The following is a 22,236-nucleotide window of genomic DNA, read 5'->3' as shown; positions in this document are numbered from 1 at the left end:
CCTGCCTCAGTCCATCAGGTGTGAAGATGGAGAGCTGACGAGCTGCTCAGTGAACAGGAGCATTACTCTTCTACATTATCATCATGCTTGACTTGTAAACACACTTTTAGTGTGTGTGTAAGTGTCAATTACATAACATCTCTAGTAAATTAAAGCATAAAAGGAGCACTGCTAAATTGTTTGTCCTCACTTCAACACCAAAGCAAAACACTCTCGCTACCTGTTGTCAAAGATAATGAGACAACCATGACATCCCCGGAGGAAGTGAGGAAGTCTAATCAGAGAAGTCTGTGTTCCCCCAGCAGATTTCCTGATTACCATTTCTCCCTGTAGGTTCCCACAACAAGGAGCCAGTGGCCACCTACTGCAACACCAAGCAAGGGAGGCAGATCTACACCGCCTCAGCAGCTGAGGAGAGGAGAGAGGTCGCCGAGGAAGGAGAGGAGGAGGAGGAGGAGGAGGAAGGCAGGGAGGAGGAGGAGGAGCAGAGGCCCTTGTGTTCTGGTGTGCTCGGCTACCCGGTGGTTAGGGACCACACCCTGGGCCTCGGGCTAAGCAGTACTCCAGACGCACAGGCTGGAGACGATGTGCAGACCCAGACATATAAAGGTGATGACAGAACCAGACACCTGATTTATTCCTACAGTAGTTTTTAATTCTCACTTTTATTTAGTAACAAGGGATTTATTTTTGGTTCAAGGAAAAAAAGAAGCGGCTTCAAAAGGCTGTTTACCCTAAACAGATTTTTCTATTTTTGCCTAAACATCAACAAACTGAGATAAAATAACACTGAGGAGACGAAGGCTTTCAATTAAATCTGTATTAAGCCAATCGCTGACTTGTTTAAACATGAAATTTCCTGTAAATTTTTCTGCTTGTCCTCTAAAGTTTTACTCCAGAATATTAATTGGCTCAGAAGTTAATTTAGAACCCCCCCCACCCACCCAAAAAAAAAAATCCCTAAGCCCCAAAGGAGGAATGTCACACCTATTATAAATCTAAACAAGGATTATGTGTCATTATGGTAAAACCTAAAACGCACTCACTAATAAAACATAAGAGGATTATATCCAGCTACTGGCCCGGGGTCACCCCTCTTGATCGTAGGTCATGACCAAATGAAGGATTTACAGGAAACGGTAGGTAAAATCATGTTGATGACATTACTATGACTGGTGAGTTGGGTCACATTTAAATCTTTATCTTAGCGATAAATGCAATTGTGGTTTTAATTATTTATTCAGCTCCAATGAAGACTAGATTCAGCGCCGTGACACCCAGACAAAACAAGAAAGTTATCAAATACTCCTGTGGATTATAGTGCAGTTTAGACAGTGGGAGCGGCAGGCTCGACTGAGCTGCATCTGGGATCGAGATCCCTGGCAAGCTCAGAGAGAAATCCTCACTTTCACAGTCTGCCTGCTGCTACATGTTGAGCAAACACACCAGTTTGTGTCTGCAGCCCGACCTCGCGTGATCTCCTGTCAGAAGAAGCCACTGTACAGCCGGCTTAAACCGAGACAAAATCCTCCAGTGTGACCAAGCTCCTGCGCACACACACACACATTAACATAACAATAACCTTTACTACAGGACTTCCCTGTATTTTAACTGCCAAGTAAGATGCCAAAATTGTGTCAGTGTGTTGATTTAATAGTAATATCCCATGATTCAGCTGTTGCAGCCATAAGAGGATTTCTGCCACAGTAGAGCGGAGTGATATTGATTCCCATAAACAGCCCGGCGATAACCACATACTGGAAATGTAATTTAATCTCCAGCCATCACTTGCAGAAAACCAAAAGAAGGGGAACACAAATCCCACTGAGGGTGTGATTTGTTAACCAGGGTCAGATGTGTGCTTCCCTCTGTAGGAGAGATGTTAGGATTCAGGAGGCGGTAAGCTGATCAGAGCTTAGTAAAACTAAATGATGAGAAAGCACAACACCGAAAGATGCTTCCCCCGAGGCGCTGTTCTAATAACACAGATCATTTACCCTGTGTGTGTGTGTTCACGTCTGTTTGCACACGTCTCTCCCTCCAGAGCTCCATGCAGAGGAGTGGGTGCGTCAGCGTCCCAGCGAGGGTGCAGAAGAGTCAGCCCAGTGTCGAGAGACGCCAGCGGGAGAGGACAGCGACACAGACCTCACCTACGGAGAGGTGGAGCAACGGCTGGACCTGCTGCAGCAGCACCTCAACAGGTGTGGAGAGGAAATAACATGTTGGTCATGTAAAACCAAAGTGCATTCACTTAAACCTGTTGATTTCTGGTCAGAGTGGCAGCTACATGAGTGGAAACACTGAACATCACACGCTACTTAGACTAAATACTTTAAAATGCTCTCTGGCTTATTAACATCCAGGGACACATCTGATGCATCCGAGGTGAAACATACAGTAACTGTTAAGATGGAGAAGCTAGTGATCTGTGCTCTATTTACAATCCTTTTATATTAGGATATAATCCATACCTGGCTTTATCTTAGACCCTATCATATTGTTTTAAAGGATATCATAATAATCATGTGGCATTGGAGTATTATTGCATATGTTTAAAAAAAAACAAAAAAGACAAAAGAAAGTTGTATAAAGCTTTGTCTCCAGAGGAAGCTGTGTGAAGACTGATGATAAATGTCCTTGAGTTAAATCAGCGTCGGACTACAAGTTTGAAAATGGGTATGAAATCAGAAAGAAGTGAGCTCACAGACCTCTGCGGAGCTCTGCTCATCTCTGCTCGAGGCAAGAGGCTACATTAGCCACTGCTAGCATAACACACCAGAATCTCCGACAGAACTGCAGCCAGACGAGTTGTCGTTAATGTAGACGCCAAGTTTTTGATAAGGAAGAAGAATGTGTAGTAAAAATGTGTCAATTTGAGCTTCTTTTCTTTTTTTTAAACTGTTGCGAGTCTGGTAGTCTCATAGGAGTGCAGTGCAAGTTTAAATTTTCAATATCAAATAAACCTGGATAAAATGAATGATAATGAAAACATATTTTCAAACTTTAGGTTGAAGTCCGATACATAAAATGTCTATTAGAGATGAAGCTGTTGACCTTTTAGATAACTGAAGACACCTATGGGATCCCGTTTGGCTCAGTTTCCCATTAGAGGCTTTTTAGTTTTCTTTAACTTCATTTCAACAAAGTCATCTTTCAAAGCCCAGCGTGCAATACAACCACCACGCAGTTCTGCCTATAATTGGCGACATTTTGGGCCAAACACCCGCTGCAACTGTGTTGATGCAGAGAGCAGACTGTGTGAGCAGCTCACGTGATTCTCAGCTGGTGGTGCTCTGATGCAGATGAGGGGGGAGGCAGACAGTCAGCGGCTGTCTATTTATAGCACGCAGCCACGAGATGCAGACACATTGCGAAGACTCCTGACGTCATCCTGCGAGGTTGAGATGGTGGATGTCTTGGTGAAGTTGCAGAGTTTTGGTGCAGTTATGGAGGAAAAGTTGTCCTTCACGACTTAATACACTGGGATCTAATGATGCGAGGTAAAGAACTATTTAGCAAGACAAGTTTCTTCAGGAGGCTGCACACTGATCTAACTTTTCCCTCCCAGTGGAAATGTGGGATCATGCCAGTGAGTCTCCCCACAGCTGGTCATTATTCATCCATTTGTGCTAGATTGAGCGAGAATTTGTCTGAGGCGGCAGGCATGGCCGCTGCACCACAAACTCTCATTTTACAGAAACAGGCTAGAGCCAAAGTGTTTATTACCACTTATTGTCCTCTAAAGAACAACAGGCACCTGGCAAAGTGACAAGGAGGTTTTCCCCTCTACACTGCTCAGCTCGTTCTGTTTGCTCTTTCTGACTTTTTTTGCCGATGGACTGAAAAAAGTAGTGTATAGAGAGAAGAGGCTATTAACCCTCTCAGACACTCCATGACATGATGTAACTTGCAGTATTAGGTAATGACACACAGTGCAGGTTGAGCTGTATTTTGGTACCTGCTTTCCAACAAATATTAAAGCCTTATCATATATACAAGATACTTTATTACTCTATCTGTTCTTACTGAAATTTCTTTGCATGCTCCAACAATCATCACACACAGTACATTTGATCAAGTACTGTATTTAAAGCTGGAGTAGGTTACGTTGGAGAAACTAGCAAGAGACAGCTAGAGTCAAAATCCTAAATCCTCCCTTCAGTCCTCCCTCCAACGCCACTCCCACAGAATACATTTTTATGCGCAGTGAGTGCACTAGCAAACTGCACGCAGGTAGGTAGACGGGCAAGTAGACCAGCTTTTAACCTGCGACAGCCACAGATTTTTCTCAAGAGCATTTGATTTATTGATTGCTGTCGGGATGTAAAGACAATTTCAACAGATAATACAAATACATGGTTCCGAAATACATTACCTACTCTAGCTTAAAGTACGATTTTTCTGTTATACTTCTACTCCACTACAGATTAAATGAACTACTTTATGTACTGTTAGTAAAGTAGCTTCACTCCAACCAGCTACAATGCTGCTTAAATCCTAATAGATCAGTATTAACAATGACCATATACAGTATATATGTGTATGCTGTATATCGGCAAAGACATTTGATATCGGTCACTGAGGCCATTTTTCTGCAGAATTAGTACTTGTAATTTTAATAACTTTAACTACATTTTGCTTGACAAGCGTCTGTACTAGATTTTGCATGAAATACAGAAATTTTAATGGAATTTAAGATTTGCATTTCAGAAGCATAGGGCTGCTGTAATACTCAATGTAAACCATCTGCAGTTGTAAGGTTTGAGCCTCCCCCTAGTGTTTCGTATTAGTATTGACCATGCATCCACCGTCCTTTTTTAATAACCCTTTGTGACACTAAAGAGGAGAAACATGGTATACAATGTTTTTAACGGATTAAATACATTTTCAGACCTGATGTATCAAATTGATCCTGTGTCCTTACGTTCTGTTTGACTACTGTTTTTGTTCCTGAGAAAAGTGGGGCACAAGATGTTATCTATCATATAAATTATAGGGCTGACAGCCACCCAATGGGGAAGATGAGAGGAAATTATAGATCCCTGTGGTGATATTACGTCACTGCAGAAACTAAACAAATTGAGTACAAACGCACATTATAAAATCAGCGTGGCAAAACGGTGGCAATTGCAGAACAACCTGGTGACATTCACATTTAAAGGTGGGGTATGCGATTCTTGAGAAAGCTAATCCAGTACACGTGTTTTTGTCAAATTCAGTGAATATTTCATCTCGCCAGCTGTCCGTTCTGTGTGGCTCGGACCGAGCTGATCATTAGGCAATTGTCGTCATAACTGTTCAAGCAGTTTTTCCTGCCATCCAGGTTTAATCTGTGTGATGCCGGCTCACTGCTCCTTTTAAATATCTAATTGATGTAATATTGTGCAGCTGCTCATCAGCTGTTTGTTATCATCAGTATGTAAATCAGTATTGATTAGGAAAACTGAGCATCTAAACAAAAAATGCTCAAGACTCATTTTAATTTTGAAGAAGCGAAACCACAAAACTGCTTAATTTGTCCTTAACCACTAATTTGGTACCGATGCGTTGGACAACTTATTTTTTCCATGTAATTCCATGTTTTATTCTTTCTTTCCATCAGACTGGAGTCCCAGATGACGGCAGACATCCAGGCCATCCTGCAGCTCCTCCAGAGACAAACCACGGCTGGTCCCCCCGCCTACAGCACTGTCACCTCCAGCCCCGAGTACCAGAGGCCAGCCATCAGGGTGCAGCCGGTGTCTGCCATCCAGACTGAACTCAGCCTCGCTCCTGCTCCACCTCGGCCACAGGTACACCAGACACTTTACTCTGCTTCAACACCAAGCGACGAAGGGGAAGAGCTGACTTTACACTGGAAAAGTACTGCCCTTTCTAAATGTCTGAGCTGATTTGGAAACAACTGGTGTGTGCTACAATTACAGCATTTACCTTTGCTTTTGTTCAGTTTCAATTTGCAAAACAAATCTGTATTAAATTAGGTCATACACCACGCAGTATTATAGCGAGATAGTGCTTTATCCAGGATTTGGTGTCAGCGTGCAGTTGCATCGCCAGGAGCTTTTCACCTAGCAGGCAGGGCTGGATGGTGTTGAAAGCACTGGGGAAGTCAGAACACGAGGAAGGTCATGGTATCCTCCACTCATGTGTGCTTTGTTTGCAAACTGCAGCAGGTCCAGGCAAGTCAGTAACCAGAGGCCTCGAGTGCTGCAGAGCCAGCCCCTCAAATGTCTTCATGACCTGTGATGTTAGTGCCGTAGGTCATGTGGTCATGGAGAGTATTTAAGTGATTTCTTGAGCAAAAATGAGATGGTTCCAACTTCTCCAATGTGAATATTTATACTTTTTCTTAAATACATGGGGTTTTGAACCATTGGTTAGACAATTGAATATGTTAAATTGCGCTCCGTGAAATTGTGATTTAATAGAAAAAATAAATAAAATGTATCCATGTATTAATCACCAGTGTAAATAATCATTAATTGCAGCCGTAATATTTTTATTGCTGAATTTGATGATTGCTATTTAAAATAAATGGTCAAACAGTAAGAATTTATCATCAAAACAGAGTATGGAGTGTTCGTTTCTGTAATGCCAATACTACAAATAGCAATGAGAAATAAATAGTATTAGTCTATGCAGAGGTCAGTATTTGAAATGATGCAGAGAAACCTGCATTTTATTTAATGAATATTCTGTATGGGTGTAAGTATAGATAATGTAGTCTTGAGTCATATAGTCAATCCTCCATTCCTACAAGATACAATGATGACAGTGTTTACTGCTTCTGCTCTGTTGTTCACTCAAACCTTAAAAACCTTAGATAATTTTCTTCTTCCCAGCACATCACTGGTAAATGGCTGCACTTACAATTTTCTGCCTCACTCACTCACGCCAGTGGCAGCTACAATTCAAGGGGCTGGCCTTACCATCTTAGTAATGCGTATTAAAACTAATGAGGTGTGTGCAGTCTGAGCATGTGCTCTGCACTTTGTATGCATTTTGTGTTTAAAAGTAAGAATGTAGCAAGTCATTTTGGCTCTTTCCATGAATAGTTTTGCACATTAAGACTCTGTTTCTGTCATGCACAGACTGTGTCAAGAGTCTCCGGTAATGTGTTCTCGGTCAGCTGACTTTGTTTAAACAGACATTTGGTTATGTGTCATCTACTTCCTTCGATATGTGTCTTTAGTGTCTCTGCCAAATGGCTTGTTAAGCCCACTGTTTTCTGTCTCCCTCAGAGCCCTGGCCCAGAAAAGGCCCAGAACAAATCCAAAGAATCCTCCCCAGTCCTCCTCCACACAGAGACTCTTCCAGATGGGAACTTTGCTGAACTGCTGGAGAGCGACACAGAAACAGCGCAGACGCACACACAAAACAACATGGACTCTCTAGAGCAACAAGAGCCACCGAGGTTCCCATCAGGCCGACAAGCCTCCCTACCTGATGTCCCCAGCAGCTCAGGAATGTTGGGACTCCACAGGCCAGTTTCTGACCCGGGGCTTCCAGAAAAGTAGGCCTCCACACACGCTTTGACTTTGGCTGAAGGTCTTTTTTCAAGCTTGACTCAGGGTCTAAGAAAGAGACTGAATATGCAAAGGAAAACAAACTGTAGACTTTCTTCCATTTCTTTTCAGAAAACCTCCCATCCCCCGTCCCACCAACTCTGATTTAGATGTATAAAGTCTATTTATACAGAGGTATTTATACACTATATTAATAACATAATGTAAAGTCATCAACTACCGTGTACATACTTCAAATAGAACACTGCCAGCAACACGAGGCACCTAATGTGCTTTTTCTAAGAGATATGCATGTTTTTGTTTCTCATGTCGTCTTTTCTTTTCTGTTGCATGTTAGACACACACACAGACACACACCGACTCACCGGGCAATCAGGTGTGACCTTGGCATGCTTACAGACTACTGTAGCTATCAAGTCTCATTTTCTATGACTCTTCCCTCTTCACAGGGGACAAAGCTACTTGAAACTCTTTCCTAGGCATTTCTATATTCCACTCCGCAGCTTTGAAGTTCATCTTTTTATCAGCAGCTCCGAACGGTCGACGCAGTGACAAACTCACATTGAGATCCGTCTGTATATTTAGCGTGCCTACTGTACACAACATTGCCACAACAAATGAAAATCCCTTCTTATTCAGCTCAGAACACAGTGTAATAATGTGTGTAAAGCCTGCGTGGACATCCCATAGCACAACAAGACTTTTGTCTTTGAGAGCAATAATGGTGAAGAGACTCCTAGTATAGTTTAATACACTCTGGAGATCATTTTATACAACCTGAACAAAGACAGCATATTTCAACAATATTTATGTTCTGAATTAATTTGCTATGTTAAGATCTGTATCCTGACACGCCTTACACCTTCACATGCAGAACGTTTCAGTGGTTAACTGTAGATGTTCAAGACAACAAAATGAATGCCTAAAGTTGTGGATTTAGTAGATGTGAAAACATAATTACCATATATCATATCGATATTGTATTAAGCATGGTGTGGGGTATTTGCAGTCGCAGGCAAAACTTGTACAGGATGTTATGTCCAGGCAGTTTTAGATTGGGAAATGTACTTTGTTTAGTTGGGTTAGAGTTTAACCTACATGTAATTTGTTCTCTTGCATTTTTCAGGACAGTCAACAAATTATAATTTCAGTGTGGTTGATGAGCTGCTTTTTAGCTTGATATAGCCATCCCAAAACTACCTTTCACCTTTTTGCTATGACATTTTAGAACTTAACGTAAGTTGCTGTGTTTTATATATTTGACCCACCAGACAACCTACAAAACGTTACAAGTACATTTCTCAATCATTCTGTCACAGAAAAAGAAGAAATGATTTAAACTGCCTCGACGTAGTGTCCCATACAAGTGTATGTAAACTTAAGACTGCAGGCTAGGAAGAAACATCCTGAATCTTCTTAACAGCTGGAGCGAACTCCGGCTATCCCAGACGGTAGTTTTTGGTTGCATGCTTTTAGGTCTTCCATGATCAACTTAAAAAGTACAATTTCGTAAATAGAAAATATCTTCACAAATGAAGCATCATCTGATTAAGAAAAAAGTTTTTCTTTAAGATGTTTTTTTCACATTTTGGGCCAGAAACACAGCTCAAGCCTTCAATAGCCTTAGCTTTATATGCCTGCTCTAGCCTTTACAAACGACATCAATCCAATTCTCCACCATCACAGATGTAAATGTACCGAACCATTTTAGAGCGAACTGCATGACAAATGAATTAGTCATTTTAGTTTTCAAAGTACACAAATTCCAACATGAGCTCATGTATTGCATGGAGACTGCACTTGACTAAATTATAAAAGGTCTCAATCAAATGTGTGTGACATGTATTCATACTAAGGTACGGCACATAGCTCATCCAGAGAGACTTAGAAATAGCGGTTAGACCTATTTTTCTAAAACAAAGTGTTTAATTTGCCATTATTTTTATATGTACCTTATTGGTTTTTAAAAAGCCCTGATGTTAGAATAGTGTGGACCGCTGATGGGATGAAGAATGCAATGCATAGCCTCTCAATGTAGCAAGCAAGACTCCAGTGACAGGCATCACTTTAAGCTGTGTGCTGCATTTACTCAATGCTGTTAGTTTGTCTTGATTTAATATTGCACATTGATTTTAATGTCATTCCGCTGAGTTTCTACTTTGACGTTTCCCTCTGAACTTCTTCAGCACATTGAAGCAGCCAACACTTTACTGTCATCTTAAGCCCGGGCTTCATTGTGTCCCTTGACTCATCCAGTGGAAACCTCCTCACTCCAAACCCCTGGTGATAACATAACATGTAGAACTGATGAAAGGGTTTGCAAGATGAGAGAAATGATGAAATCATATCAGATGTCATGATGAAAAAGCTCATTTGTTTCCTACACTTCCAGAAGAGCTGAGACAGAGATAATTGGGGGAAATAGAAGTTGAATGTGGGATTGAGATGGAGGCGGGGTGTTTTCTTTGATAAGCTTTCTTTCTCGAGCACAGATGTAGAACAAAAGTTGCTGAAGCCGAACTCGACATGTCTAACGCCTGGAGAGTCGTCCACTGGACTTTCATGGGATTTGCAAACTTTTGCACAGAGATTAGAAAACTTGCTGTACTGGATATAAATGTCACTTTTTAAATCTAGTGCTGTTCACAATTGTTTTTATGCATTTTTTTAAATGTTTGCCACTGTATTTTATACAATGCAACACTTAACAGCTAATTTGAATGTTTCCGTTCTTAACTATATTTAAAGAAATATATTGTGTAAATAGACTGAGGAAGAAATGCGCAACTGTATAAATGATTAAACAGAATGCACACTGATTTAAAAAGTGTTTATTGTGGATAACAAAATATGATCCTTACAACATGTGTGCATGTTCAGAGGTTGACTTGAACCTGGCTGTGTTTGAACTGAAACATGGACAACAAATGTTTACAGCTGCAGTATAACATTAGTATCAGGTAACAGTGTGGATTTATAGTCAGCTCACAGTCACTTTGGCTTGTTATCAAGTTAAACATCAAGCTATATATATGCATCTAATCTTCTACAGGTGGGGCTCAATATAACTTATAAAATAGAAGTGCACATTACTTCCTGAACCTAAAATGTTGTTCACGAAATAATGTACACGAGAAAAGTACTGGCAAGAACAAAATTCATAACTGAAATTCAGAGTAAAAGCAAATCAACATGTTATCTGTAAATACAGCTGACGCTGCCATAGTTATATAAATGCTTTTAAAATATTGGACAATACATTCAGAGATTATAATGGCACAATAGGTGTCTCACAGGTCGGTACAATCACTGGCAGAGTTTCATTCCAAAATGAGACCCAAAGCACAATATTCAAACTAGTGAGATCTCTGGTAAAGTCATGCCTGACCCTGTGTACATTTATCTGTAAGCGTTTACAGTATTTTTCTAATTCAGACACTAGTGTGCTATACTATATTATTCCCCTCTAATTTGGATACATACTGTGTGTATATATATATATATTATATATGGCTGGAGATGTACACCTGATACATCTCCAGCCCCTCCCTGTGTGACAAGACTAAAGCATTACAAGCAATGGGTACTTTTCCTGTTGCGGCTCATGGCAGCTCACTAATATACTGGCCTCCCTTTGCATTCCTGTGAGGCAGTGGTCCAGGATCCACCGCTGATTGGTTCATTAGATGCTGTGATCTCGTTGTGTGGGACACACTGTACCACTTAAATGGCCATTGTGCACAGGATAAACTGTTGAGTTGAATGGAAAGAGTGTCAACCACAGAGAGTCGCTTTGGAAATCAACCGCAGGACCTCATCTGGAAACGCCTTTTAAGACTGCACTGAGCTGTTTCACATGCAGGCGTAGTGACAAATGTCATGAAACGTCTGCACTGAACAACACAGCATGCTCATGTTTGACATGCTGAGACGGTAGGTCATAACAAAAACTCACTGTTTCTCACCTGATCCCATTAAAAATGAGACAAATGGGGCAAAACAGCTCTGATGACACAGCATCTGCAGCTGTAATACTATTTCTAACTGTTCCAGGTCATCTAATACAAGAACACTACTAAATTAGGTAGGTTTTCATTTGTCTGTTCTTCTTCTCACTCTTTGGTAACTTTTTTGTGAATGAAACTTACCCACAAACTAGGGCTGGAAAATAATTTCTCATCACTATCATTGTTTTTTCAATAATAACAAATGTTAAATATTCAATAAATGTATGATTTTATTCACTTGAATCATACACACATTAGAACTTAATTTTTTTTAATCAAGATGCTTATTTTGTTGAGGGAAAAGTACTGAAAAAAGCTTTTACTTAATTTTACTCCTGAATATTTGTTGACAAAGATTTTATCTGAACTGTTTGGAATCAAGTGCTCAACATGAAGAAGAGTTTGAACCACAATTAACCATCAGGTTTCTTCAACTTTCACTCAAGCAAAAATCATCCTTTAAACTCAAAATAAATAATGATACTTATCGTGATAACATTTTTGGCCATATCGTCCATCCCTACCACAAACAGAGCTAAACACAAACTTATGACAATTTGGAGGCATTTTATGTTAATGGTCAAATTTAATTTGCCTCATCCTGGTGAGTCTGACTGGGAACACTCGTCAAGGCAAACCTCATAGAAGAAAGTAAGAGGTTCAGCATGAATGTTCTATTAAATGGCAAAGGTTAAAATTCAAGTGAAGGGTCCAAATAATAAAGCTGAGGGCGCTCTTGCTTCCTTAAAAAGTGAAACCTACAGTTCACTTCCCTCCCCAGCCCAATCATTTTCCGCAGTCCACTTTGATATAGGCTCACAGAAGGCTAGGTGATACAGCCAAGTTTATTATCATGCTAAAAACAAAATTATATATTCGATATTGGGTATTATCACGATAAGTGTCAATCTGTTATTTCTTTCAAGTTTAAAGGCTGATTTTTGCTCCTGAGTGAAGAAAGCAGATGGTTGATTGTGGTTTTAAACTATTTAACTTTATGGTCAGAACAAACACTTAATTCTAAACACTGGATCACTTCACAAATCTGAGGCAGAACATTCAAAACAATTATCATGAAATCTTTTTTCAACCAATATGCATGAGTAAAATAAATCCCATTGCTAAGTGCTAATACGTTTGATTCAAATAAATTAAAATCAAACAATTTTTTTTTATTTGTAATATTGCTATTGAAGAAGATTCTTGCGATAATTATCATTGTTATATTGCCCAGCCCTAGGCTAAAATGTTTTGAAGTACCAGTCATAAACTTATTATCGAATGAAGTGAGATTTACAAAAAGGAAAATGGGACTGTGTGGGAGATGGACTTACATCATCATACTGGAAGTTGACAGATCCCTGGTGCATGGTATCTCTCTGTCTGAAGTTCTCTGTAACAGAAGAGTAAACGCTCACCGCACAGAAGAGTCACGATTTCAATAAAGCCTATTTCACAACACCTTGTGACACAGCTTTGTGCAGCGAGCCAAGCAGAAGGTCACAGCACTTCACAGATTTCAACAGGCATCACAGGTGGAATGAAACCAAACGCAATTTCGCAGTCCACATTTAAAGCAGGCATTTGCGCATGAGCAGCTGTTCACAGAACATGTCAGGTCATTTCTATCCAACACACATCCTGTGTTTGTGTTTCATACCTGTGAGAGCTCGCAGTTTGACACAGCAGGCCACGTAGTCATCAAAGAAGATCTTTCCCCCTTTGTTGTAGCGCTTGATGATTGCATTCAGAGTCTGAGAACTGACACGGTAGCCTGATAAAGTGATGGGAGGAATGTCAAACGTGGTTAGATAGAGACAGTGTGTCCTGTCAAACTGTATGTCAAAGGTACACCTCAACATGACTGTAGAGCCTCCCTGTATTTGCATTTGCTACATGTCTGACATATCAGCCCAATCAGCTGGTAACACCTCGTATCATTTCCCTCTTTCTACTACTCTATGCAGCCTGCAAAAGAGTGAAGTAAAAATAAATAAATAAAAAGCAGTAGGGCTAGGTATAAAACTTTAACTCTACTGACAATGTTTAGACCGATGTTATTTCACAATGATGAGTTTACTAAAAAATAACAGTCTGGCAAAAATATAAATAATCAAACTGCCACTTTGCAACAGTGAGGATTTGATCCAACAATTTCACCATTAATAAATCCATCCTTGATTATTCCTACAATCACTCTGGGTGTATTTCCTTAAAACTGCAGATGGTAACGCTATCTTTAAAAATACAAACATTTTGCACTAACATGTATCAAATCTGAAAACAATGATGAACCTACAGAGAATCATCACCTGGATCTGCAGCTCCATTCAGCTTTACAGAGCTGTTTAGATGTGCGGCTGCAACTTTACTGTTTTGTTTCACTCTCACGTCTGTCATAGCGTCGTTTGTGGCCACAGCAGGCAGCTATTTTCAGCAAAAAAATGCTCTGAAAACCCATTGTGCACAAGCTGCTCAGCAGCAGACAGCCACAGTTAGAGACTAGCTGGTGAACACAGTGGAACATTTAGCAGCTAAAGAACCAGATATTTCCCTCAGGAGTTGGTTAAGACCACAAACAGAAGCTAAAACAGAGAATATTGGAGTGACCTTCACTGAGTGGCCAATAAAAAACAACTCCAATTGAATGATCATGTTGCTCTGTAACTTGATGTATAATATGCAACTTTTTGCTAACAACTTCACCATATAAACTTACAAGGTGATTTTTAAAATCAATGCTGTGATGTCATAACTTTTACTTTGCGACACAAAACAGCATTTTATTCTAGAAAAGAAAGAAAATTCCTCCTGCTTATAACCTGGCTGTACATTTTGAGGACAGAATAAAGGTGGATTTTCAAAATATCAAAACATAGAGCACATTTAGTAATGAGTTGGAAACACTAGTGTAATGGTTCCCTCTGTTGGAACTGTAGATAATATGAACAACACAGAGAGGGACAGTGTGCTCCCTCTTTGCTCTACTGTGATAATACGTCATGGACTGATCACACCAATCAGCACAGATTAACTGACTTCTGAAGTCTAATTAAGTGTCAAACATTCTGTTTACCATTAGATGTGTTCCTGCTAGAGCCAGACCGACATTAAATTGAAAAAGACACGATTTATGAGCAAATATTGAAAATTTTTTGGATAGTAGATCCCTTTCCTTTATAAACTACACTTAGAACAGGACAATATTGAAAGCTGTTCTGTATGTGGGCTATAATACCATTTCTTAAGTGGATTATATTAATGAAATAGATTGCAGATTTATTTCTGAAACAGTGTGGCAATTGTTGAGACTGTAATCAACTCAACTACTGTAACATTAAACATGTTAGTGCTGTGACCCGGGAGAGGGCAGTGAAGTCGTGAATGTTTTCAGGAGAGGAGAGGTGATGGGGCGGTTTTATTATAGCTTAAGTAAGTCATGTAATTAACGTGACAAATGCAATTAGCTCATATCGGTTGGCTCTAGTTCCCGCATTAAATATCCATGTTAAACCGTAAAGACTCTCACCCATAGCGTTGATTGCCTGAGTCATCTCATGAGGTTCAACAGTTCCACTCCTGTCCTGGTCAAACATCATGAAGTTCTGCTTCCAGCCGTTCAGAGCCGTGAACAGGTCCTTGAACTCATTGAAGCCCATCTTGCCTGTAAAGTCCCTCTGGGGAAAGTCTGGTTAAGCTTTAATAACTGCTGTGCCACATGGATAATGACTGCCAGGTGTGATGGTAATGAAGAAAGCAGCTGGTTAAACTGGTCCAAGGTTGAACCCTACGTACTGCTCACACATTTCATATTCATATCAGCCAGTCCCACCTCTGACTGACACAGATGTCCCCCCCCCCCCCTTAACCCTGGTGGTATAGAAAGGATACATCGAGCATTGCAATCATGATCCTGCACGTGTCTATGCTGAATGCTGTGAAAATAATAAAAAACATGTTAAGTATAAAAATGTATGTTCTTTTAACACCTAGACTTGACTAATTCTTAAGACTAGATTAAAAAAAAAAAAAAAAACTACCACAATCGGCGCATACTTCTAATTCATTTCATAATTCAAAAGGTACAATCTGTGGCCAAATGTAAACAAAGGGCAGTAGCTGTGCAATCTGCTTTCATTTCTTGGAGTATGTTCACAAAATACCCTGAGGATATAAGTTTTCTCCTGACAGGCTGAGATAGTCAGTAGAAACCCAAACCTCAGGGCTGACATGTTTTCAGGCTTAAAGGTGGGGTGTGCGACATCCGCACACAAAGAACTTACAGCTAGGAGTGAGGAGATATTGGCTGAATTTGACAACCAAAAAAAAACAAAAAGGCATGAACTGGATTAGAATCGCTTACGCCACCTTTAAGAGTAATTCACAAAAGGTATTATTTGCTGCTGAGAGAAGCTGGAGGAAGTCCTTGTTACTTATAAGTCTCTAACACCTGCTCATAATCAAATACTACAATATTAAAACTTATAAAAGCAGATTTTGATTGCAGGTGAGTTATGGATTCAGTCAGCTCGCCAGCAAACGCAAACAATTTGAGAACCCACAGACATGGTGTGCACAACTCCCTCTACTGTGACACTGAGAACAAAAAAAAAAAAAGAAGCAGTTGTTGCAATGCTTCATCAACCCAAAAACACTCCCTTCACACCCCAGTTGGTTTAACAACTCATTAAATGTACATTAAAACATGTCAACCTTAGCAAATGGTGTAAATCACACTCCTAGTGGTAAGATTGGCGAGTCACAGCAGCAGCTGGTTTTTGTTAAATGCATGAAGCTCAAATACCTGTCCTGCAAGAATACAACCCTTGAATGAATTTAACCTAACTGTGCACTGTAAATTAACTCATGGGAGTGCTATAATTCAGGAGTCAGTCATCCTCTTTTGTGGAAGGCAGGGTAGTGAACTTACGAGTGTAGCTGCCACTAAAACCAGACTGGGTCAGGCACCTCTGGAGCTCCTCTGCATCAATCTCACCGTCCTGTGCAGAGCAGGGAAGTGATATTCAGTCATGTGTGAATTAACATCATTCTGAGGAGACTGCATAATCACCCTCTGTATGCTACCACCAGTACTGTATACACCACGCCAAGTGACAACGGGGAAATCAAAGGAAAAGAAAATGTGCATTTCAAGTAACTTAAGTGGTCTTAAATAATATGCGAATAAGTGTGGAAGCATTCTGTAAGGGAGATTTAAAATGCAACTACAATACACACTGTTATTGCATTTCCTTTTTTATGTTGGAATTTACTGTCTTCAATTACAGTAAAAGGACAGAGTTTTAGCTTTCTGTCTTCAATTACGGAATCAATTCTTGTTCATTATGACATGAAAATCTAATCACAACACAGAAAACAAAGTAATGACGTGTACTGTATTTAAGTGTAGCCCAGCAGACAGCAGCATAGACCTGCCGATACTGCTACTGTCATTAAATGTAATGACGAGTTTACGGTTGTTGTTTTTTTTTCCCCTAAACACGACAAAACAGTAAACAATACAACTGTTCAATCTCAGCCTAGGGGCAGGACCATGGGTTTATTAGTGCTGTCAGCAGCTGCCATGATAGACACTTGAATAGTTGGTTGGAGAGGATTCAGTTTTTTTTGTTATCAGCGCTAAATAACATAATATTAATGTGTACATTTAATTATGACCCAGTAAATGTATAAAGAAGAAAATAATTATAACAATGTGCATCATATTTCACTTTGTATTTCTGTAGGCATTTTAAATCCCCCAAAGTTTTGCAGGCAACTAAAAAAAAAAAACACAAATAACAAAATTAATCCAATGTTTTATACTACCAAAGACTACTTCACACCTTTCACTGTAAAATTAGTAATTTGCACTGGTAGTGGGTAGTACCAGAGAAATCAAGTTAAGACAGAGCTGAAGATTTCTCAACTGTGAGTTTCCTGAACCATTTAAAAAAACCTGAAAAGAGAGAATGTCTGGGTCTTGTCCACACTTGAAATGTGAAAATGAAAGCAGGCCTGCAGTGAAAAATGTGGCTTTTATAAAGGATACCTGTAACATGTGCTCTTCTAGAGTAGTTAAACCATGCCTACCTGGCCTGCTATGGCTGTAAAGTAACCCCACATTGGATCGTTGGCAGCTGGTGCTGGGGCTGGGGCTGCATACGTGCCTGCATAGCCTCCTCCATAGGGGGCATATCCTCCCTGGGGAGGTGCACCTCCCATTTGTCCACCCATGTGCCCACCCATGGGGCCTCCCATGGGGCCTCCCATGTGTCCTCCTGGCATTCCTTGGGGAGGCATCCCCTGAGCCTGCATGCCTGGCATCGGACCCCCATACTGAGACGGAGAACAGATCAGAACAGATAAATATATAAATCTGCTCATTCGTTAACGATACACCATGAAAAAGGATTCTGCATGAATACAAGCACAATGCACATCCTTTCTTCCTAATGTTCAGATTAACCACATCAGTAATAACAAACGTGACGTATTTGCTGAGCTGTGAAATACAAGAATTCTGGTGAGTTTGAAAGACAATATAAACCCCACAAACCAAACTCATTCTAAACATTTTTTTAAGAACATTTTTCATTTTTGTTGTTCTGAACAACAAAAATTAAATATGCATCTGATTGAAACGTAACCATTTTATAGCACCACCACAGACACGTGATCTGTGTTCCTTAACTGAATATTGTCAATTATTTAGGAAATCTCTTATAAAAGCTCTCTTCTTGCACTTTTCAATAATCTGAAGCATGAAGCATTTACAACCAGGGGCCTCTCCTACGAAGCGAGATGTGTGGTTATCGAGGTAACTTCAGGGTTAACCCTGGGTGTTCAGTCCTACGACTTCTTACCTGGCTACATCGCCATGCTAAGTTACGCTTAACGGCTAACCTGCTCCGGAGAAGGTTATGTTTGAGATAAGAGATCAACGCAATAAAAGGCACCGCCCACTGACCAGTCAGTCCTCCTGGAAAATGACATCAGTATTCGCAGGTTGTATGTTTTTGTTGTGGGTGATGAAGAGATGCTTTTGTATCCAGATATCATCCGACAGCAGAGACTGACTGAAGCATTAAACCTGGTGTAATTTTAAGATAGGAAAGTAAGACCGCTCACTGCTTTGAAATGTTTTTATATTTATTTTTTATTTGCTCCCAGTTTCACACATCCTGTCATAGCATTTTTATGTTTGGCTAAATATTATGAGCATTCATTTTGGTATTCAAGTTGAGTTTAATATGAATTTGTCTATTATACTTGAGGTTGCTGTTGGTTCTCATATTAATACAGAGCCTGGTCATGTAGTGCCCCACCTTTTGCTGTGTGGGCGCAGGTAATATGGGGGAGGGGTTTCAGTAAATGTTGGAACTGATGCCGTGATTCAGATTCAATCTTCCCATCACTATATGAGCATTATATATGGTATGAAATCAATGGATTTTCCTTTACGTAGCTTTATGAAGTTCCTTTACAACAATTTTTGGAACATTTTTGAGCACATAAATAAATAAATTTGACTTTATTAAGTGACGAGAGGTTCTTGAAAGTGTTTTGGAACGACCACTTATTTAATGTCAAAAAGCTGACACACAGCCGCTACAGCACAAATGATAAGGCTAAAATTGTAATGCACGCCATAACACATCTAAGCAACACATTACTACTCAGAGCTACTCAGGCCCTAATGATGGGGCAGTGATATTATGAAAGCCTGTTACCTTACACAGTCATGATTTTCTGTCTTCCTGCATGTGGAAGTTGCATCTGTGTAGCTTTTAGTCTGGATTATGAGTTTAAGTTCTTCATATTTGTCTAATATTACAGTTTGCTCTTTGTAAAATATGGCACTTCTGCTAAGTAGACTTGTTCATGTTTGCTGCAAACAATGGCCCTTTTATGTGATCATGGCTGGATTGGGAAACCCTGGGTTGACATACAGAGTTGATAGTCAGTGTTGTGTGACCAGCCACATAACAAAAAGATATCCTGGGTATGTTGAACTTGCTTCACAGAAGGGCTGGGCGATAAAATGAATTACTACAATATAATATTCCTCAATAAAAATATAATAAATGTTTGACATAATTCATTAGAATCACACAGAAATCAGCAGTTATTCTGTTTAGATATTTCTATGGTTAAGAAAAAGGAAGTGAAAGAAAGGTTGTGAAAGTGAAAGGTTTTACCTAATTTTACTCATGCATATTTTTTGAATATAGATTTTATCATTAGAACTGTTCTAATTTTCTACCTCAGATTTGTGGAGTGATCCACTGTTTGGCATCAAGTGTTTGTTCTGACCATTAAAATAGTCATCTGGTTTCAAAAAAATCTGCCTCTAAACTAGATGGAAATAAAGATTTGACATTTATCGTGATAATTATCTGTACCAAGTGATGTGAAATGTTTTGTCGTGGTAACATTTTTGGCCTGTCAGCCCAGCCCTAATTCACAGAACAGGCCTCAGGTGTGTAGGAAGCTGAAAGAATGCAGACCTGCCCCCTTTGAAGGCCTGCTATTGGCCGATTCAGTGCCAGAGGGCGAGCATTGTGGGTTGTAGTCCTTATTTTACAACACCAAAGAGTTACTACAGTCCACGTTTAAAGGTCACACTTTCAGACTTGCTAAAAGTTCAACTTCGTTAGACAAAGTTTAACATTTGTCCAGGATCAGTGCATTCATCCAACTTCACATAACATTATACAATGAGAGTATTATGCATTATATCAAACTAATAGAATTACAGTTTGAGATATAGTGTATGGGCTTTAAAGAAGGCACCACCCAAACCTGCACAGCTAGACTACAGGCAGTTGCTATTTTAGTTGAGTAACCGACGTTTACCGTTACTCCTGAGAGTTCAGGAACTTACATCCCGGAAGACATTTTTCTGAGCTAATGATGCCAATTTAGCTTCTAACTTTCAAATGAAACTGTAAAAATAAAGTCACCTATTAAACTTAAACTATATCTGGATGTCTGCATTGCTACAGGAACACACGAAACCCTGTAATTAGCAAACCAACTTGTGTTAAATTATCGGGAAATTCTCTGAAACAAGCGCCCCAGGTTAGCTTTTCTGCTAACCAATGTAGCTCGTTAGTGACAGTAAAAGCACGGTTACATATAATTTACTCACCCCGCCGTACCCTGGATAAGCCATTTCTGTGAAAAACAGCAAAGTATCGCAAGTTTAATATATTTAAAGTGTGACTGACGCTGGAGACGTGTTACTCTGTTACCCTGCTGCAACTTCCGAGAAGTGTGAACAGTTGCTACATCATATCCGGGCTGTCGGGACCAGACAGCCAATCGGTGCGGAGGAGGAGTAAAGGACCCGCCTACCACACTTCAGGCAGATTCTATGCAAGTCTATGGCTGTTTTAACATTTATTCCTAAAAAACTTTTATTAAAGGCTACTAGTACTTATTGATTAGTCACTACTGGTGACTATTCCATTAGATACTAGTAACTATTTCTGTTTTAATAGTAACAATTGATTGGATACTAGGACTTAAGTTTTTGTCACTAGAAAATATTCCATTAGTTAGGCTGCAAGAAACTATTCCTGTTTTACTAGTAACAAGTGACAATACTAGTACGTAAGGTTTTGTCACTAGTAGCCATTCCATCCAAACTATTCCTGTTTAACTAGTAACAATTGATTTGATATTAGTACTTCAGTATTTGTTACTAGTAACTATTTTTTAGTTACTTTACCATTGAAATCAATAGGGCTCTGCAATTCAGATATCACATTTTTATTAGTTACTAGTAACTAATTGAATAGTTACTAGAAACTGTTTCCATTTACTAGTTCATCAGTTATTCATTCATTAGTCATTAGTAACTGTTCCAAAAGACACTAGTACCATTTTCATTCTTACTAGTAATTTGTTTTGGGTTACTACTCATTCATTAATGAATAGTGAAATGGCTTGTTGATAGTAACATTTTAATTCTTTCTAATAAGTAATTGAATAGTTACTAGTAACTAAAAAAAATAAGCACCAGTAGATAAATAATAGATAGGCCTACTAGTAAAATGGAAATGGTGGTAGTAACTATTCAATTATAGTTTTACTAGTAACTAATGAATAGTTATCTGAACTGCAGAGTATAAGTACTAGTAGCTTTTAAATAGCGACTAGAAAGTTTTAAGAAATAAATGCTAAAACAGCTTGCCATACAAGACCCTGATAGTCATTTTATATTTTATTTGCCATAAAGTTAACAGTTTCCACTTTCCTAGAATTTCAACTTACCTATTAAGTATCTGTATTAGTATTTCCCGTGTTTTTAACTTGTGATTTTATATGTTAAAATCATATTTTTGACCTTTGCATGGCGCAGGTTGACTGTGCAAATGCTTCTACTCTATACTATGGCATATTATTTTGCTTTCACAAAGTTTGAGATCCAGCTAATGGGTTCTTAAAGCTTTTTAATTTTAGTAGTAGTAGTAGTAGTAGTAGTACAGTATAATAGTAGTAAAATATTTGGCTGTCCCGATGGCATCTCCCCGCCACTAGATGGTGCCCGTCAGTGAAACTCAGGAAATTCAACAGAAAAGCAGTGTACTGGCTCATATGGGAAACATGCCAAGGACAGTGTGGGTGGTGAAAAGTGCAGGGGAGGCGATCATTTCCTGTTGAGCTCTGTGGTGTCTCATGACTCTAACTTAACT

At 39.5% G+C, this 22,236-nt stretch overlaps 2 protein-coding genes across 3 annotated transcripts in view; one reads left to right on the top strand and one right to left on the bottom strand.

Annotated features, from left to right (window-relative positions):
• Nucleotides 1–10,342, top strand: part of kcnh7 (potassium channel, voltage gated eag related subfamily H, member 7) — a 67,016-nt gene extending 56,674 nt beyond the window's left edge. For both annotated transcript variants that reach the window (XM_038716621.1, XM_038716612.1), the window contains exons 13-17: nt 334–609; nt 2,045–2,201; nt 5,603–5,792; nt 7,242–7,513; nt 7,638–10,342. In XM_038716621.1, the coding sequence (XP_038572549.1) occupies nt 334–609; nt 2,045–2,201; nt 5,603–5,792; nt 7,242–7,513; nt 7,638–7,683 (941 nt within the window). In that variant the 3' untranslated portion in view covers nt 7,684–10,342. The remainder of the gene's footprint in view (nt 1–333; nt 610–2,044; nt 2,202–5,602; nt 5,793–7,241; nt 7,514–7,637) is intronic.
• On the bottom strand, nt 10,343–20,843 carry zgc:92027 (uncharacterized protein LOC449543 homolog). The gene is made up of 8 exons (XM_038716633.1): nt 20,688–20,843; nt 17,627–17,872; nt 16,464–16,533; nt 15,425–15,468; nt 15,063–15,210; nt 13,194–13,307; nt 12,868–12,926; nt 10,343–11,276 (listed from the first exon to the last, which is right to left on the bottom strand). The coding sequence occupies exons 1-8, from the start codon at nt 20,709–20,711 to the stop codon at nt 11,250–11,252; spliced, it is 732 nt and encodes a 243-aa protein (XP_038572561.1). The 5' UTR covers nt 20,712–20,843; the 3' UTR covers nt 10,343–11,249.
• Nucleotides 20,844–22,236: the final 1,393 nt, after the last annotated feature.

This window comes from Micropterus salmoides, unplaced genomic scaffold, assembly GCF_014851395.1.
Source record: "Micropterus salmoides isolate LMB-PRFRI ecotype aquatic unplaced genomic scaffold, ASM1485139v1 Ms_hic_scaffold_1, whole genome shotgun sequence".
Classification (NCBI taxonomy): domain Eukaryota; kingdom Metazoa; phylum Chordata; class Actinopteri; order Centrarchiformes; family Centrarchidae; genus Micropterus; species Micropterus salmoides.
This window is presented reverse-complemented; position numbering and strand designations above follow the sequence as displayed.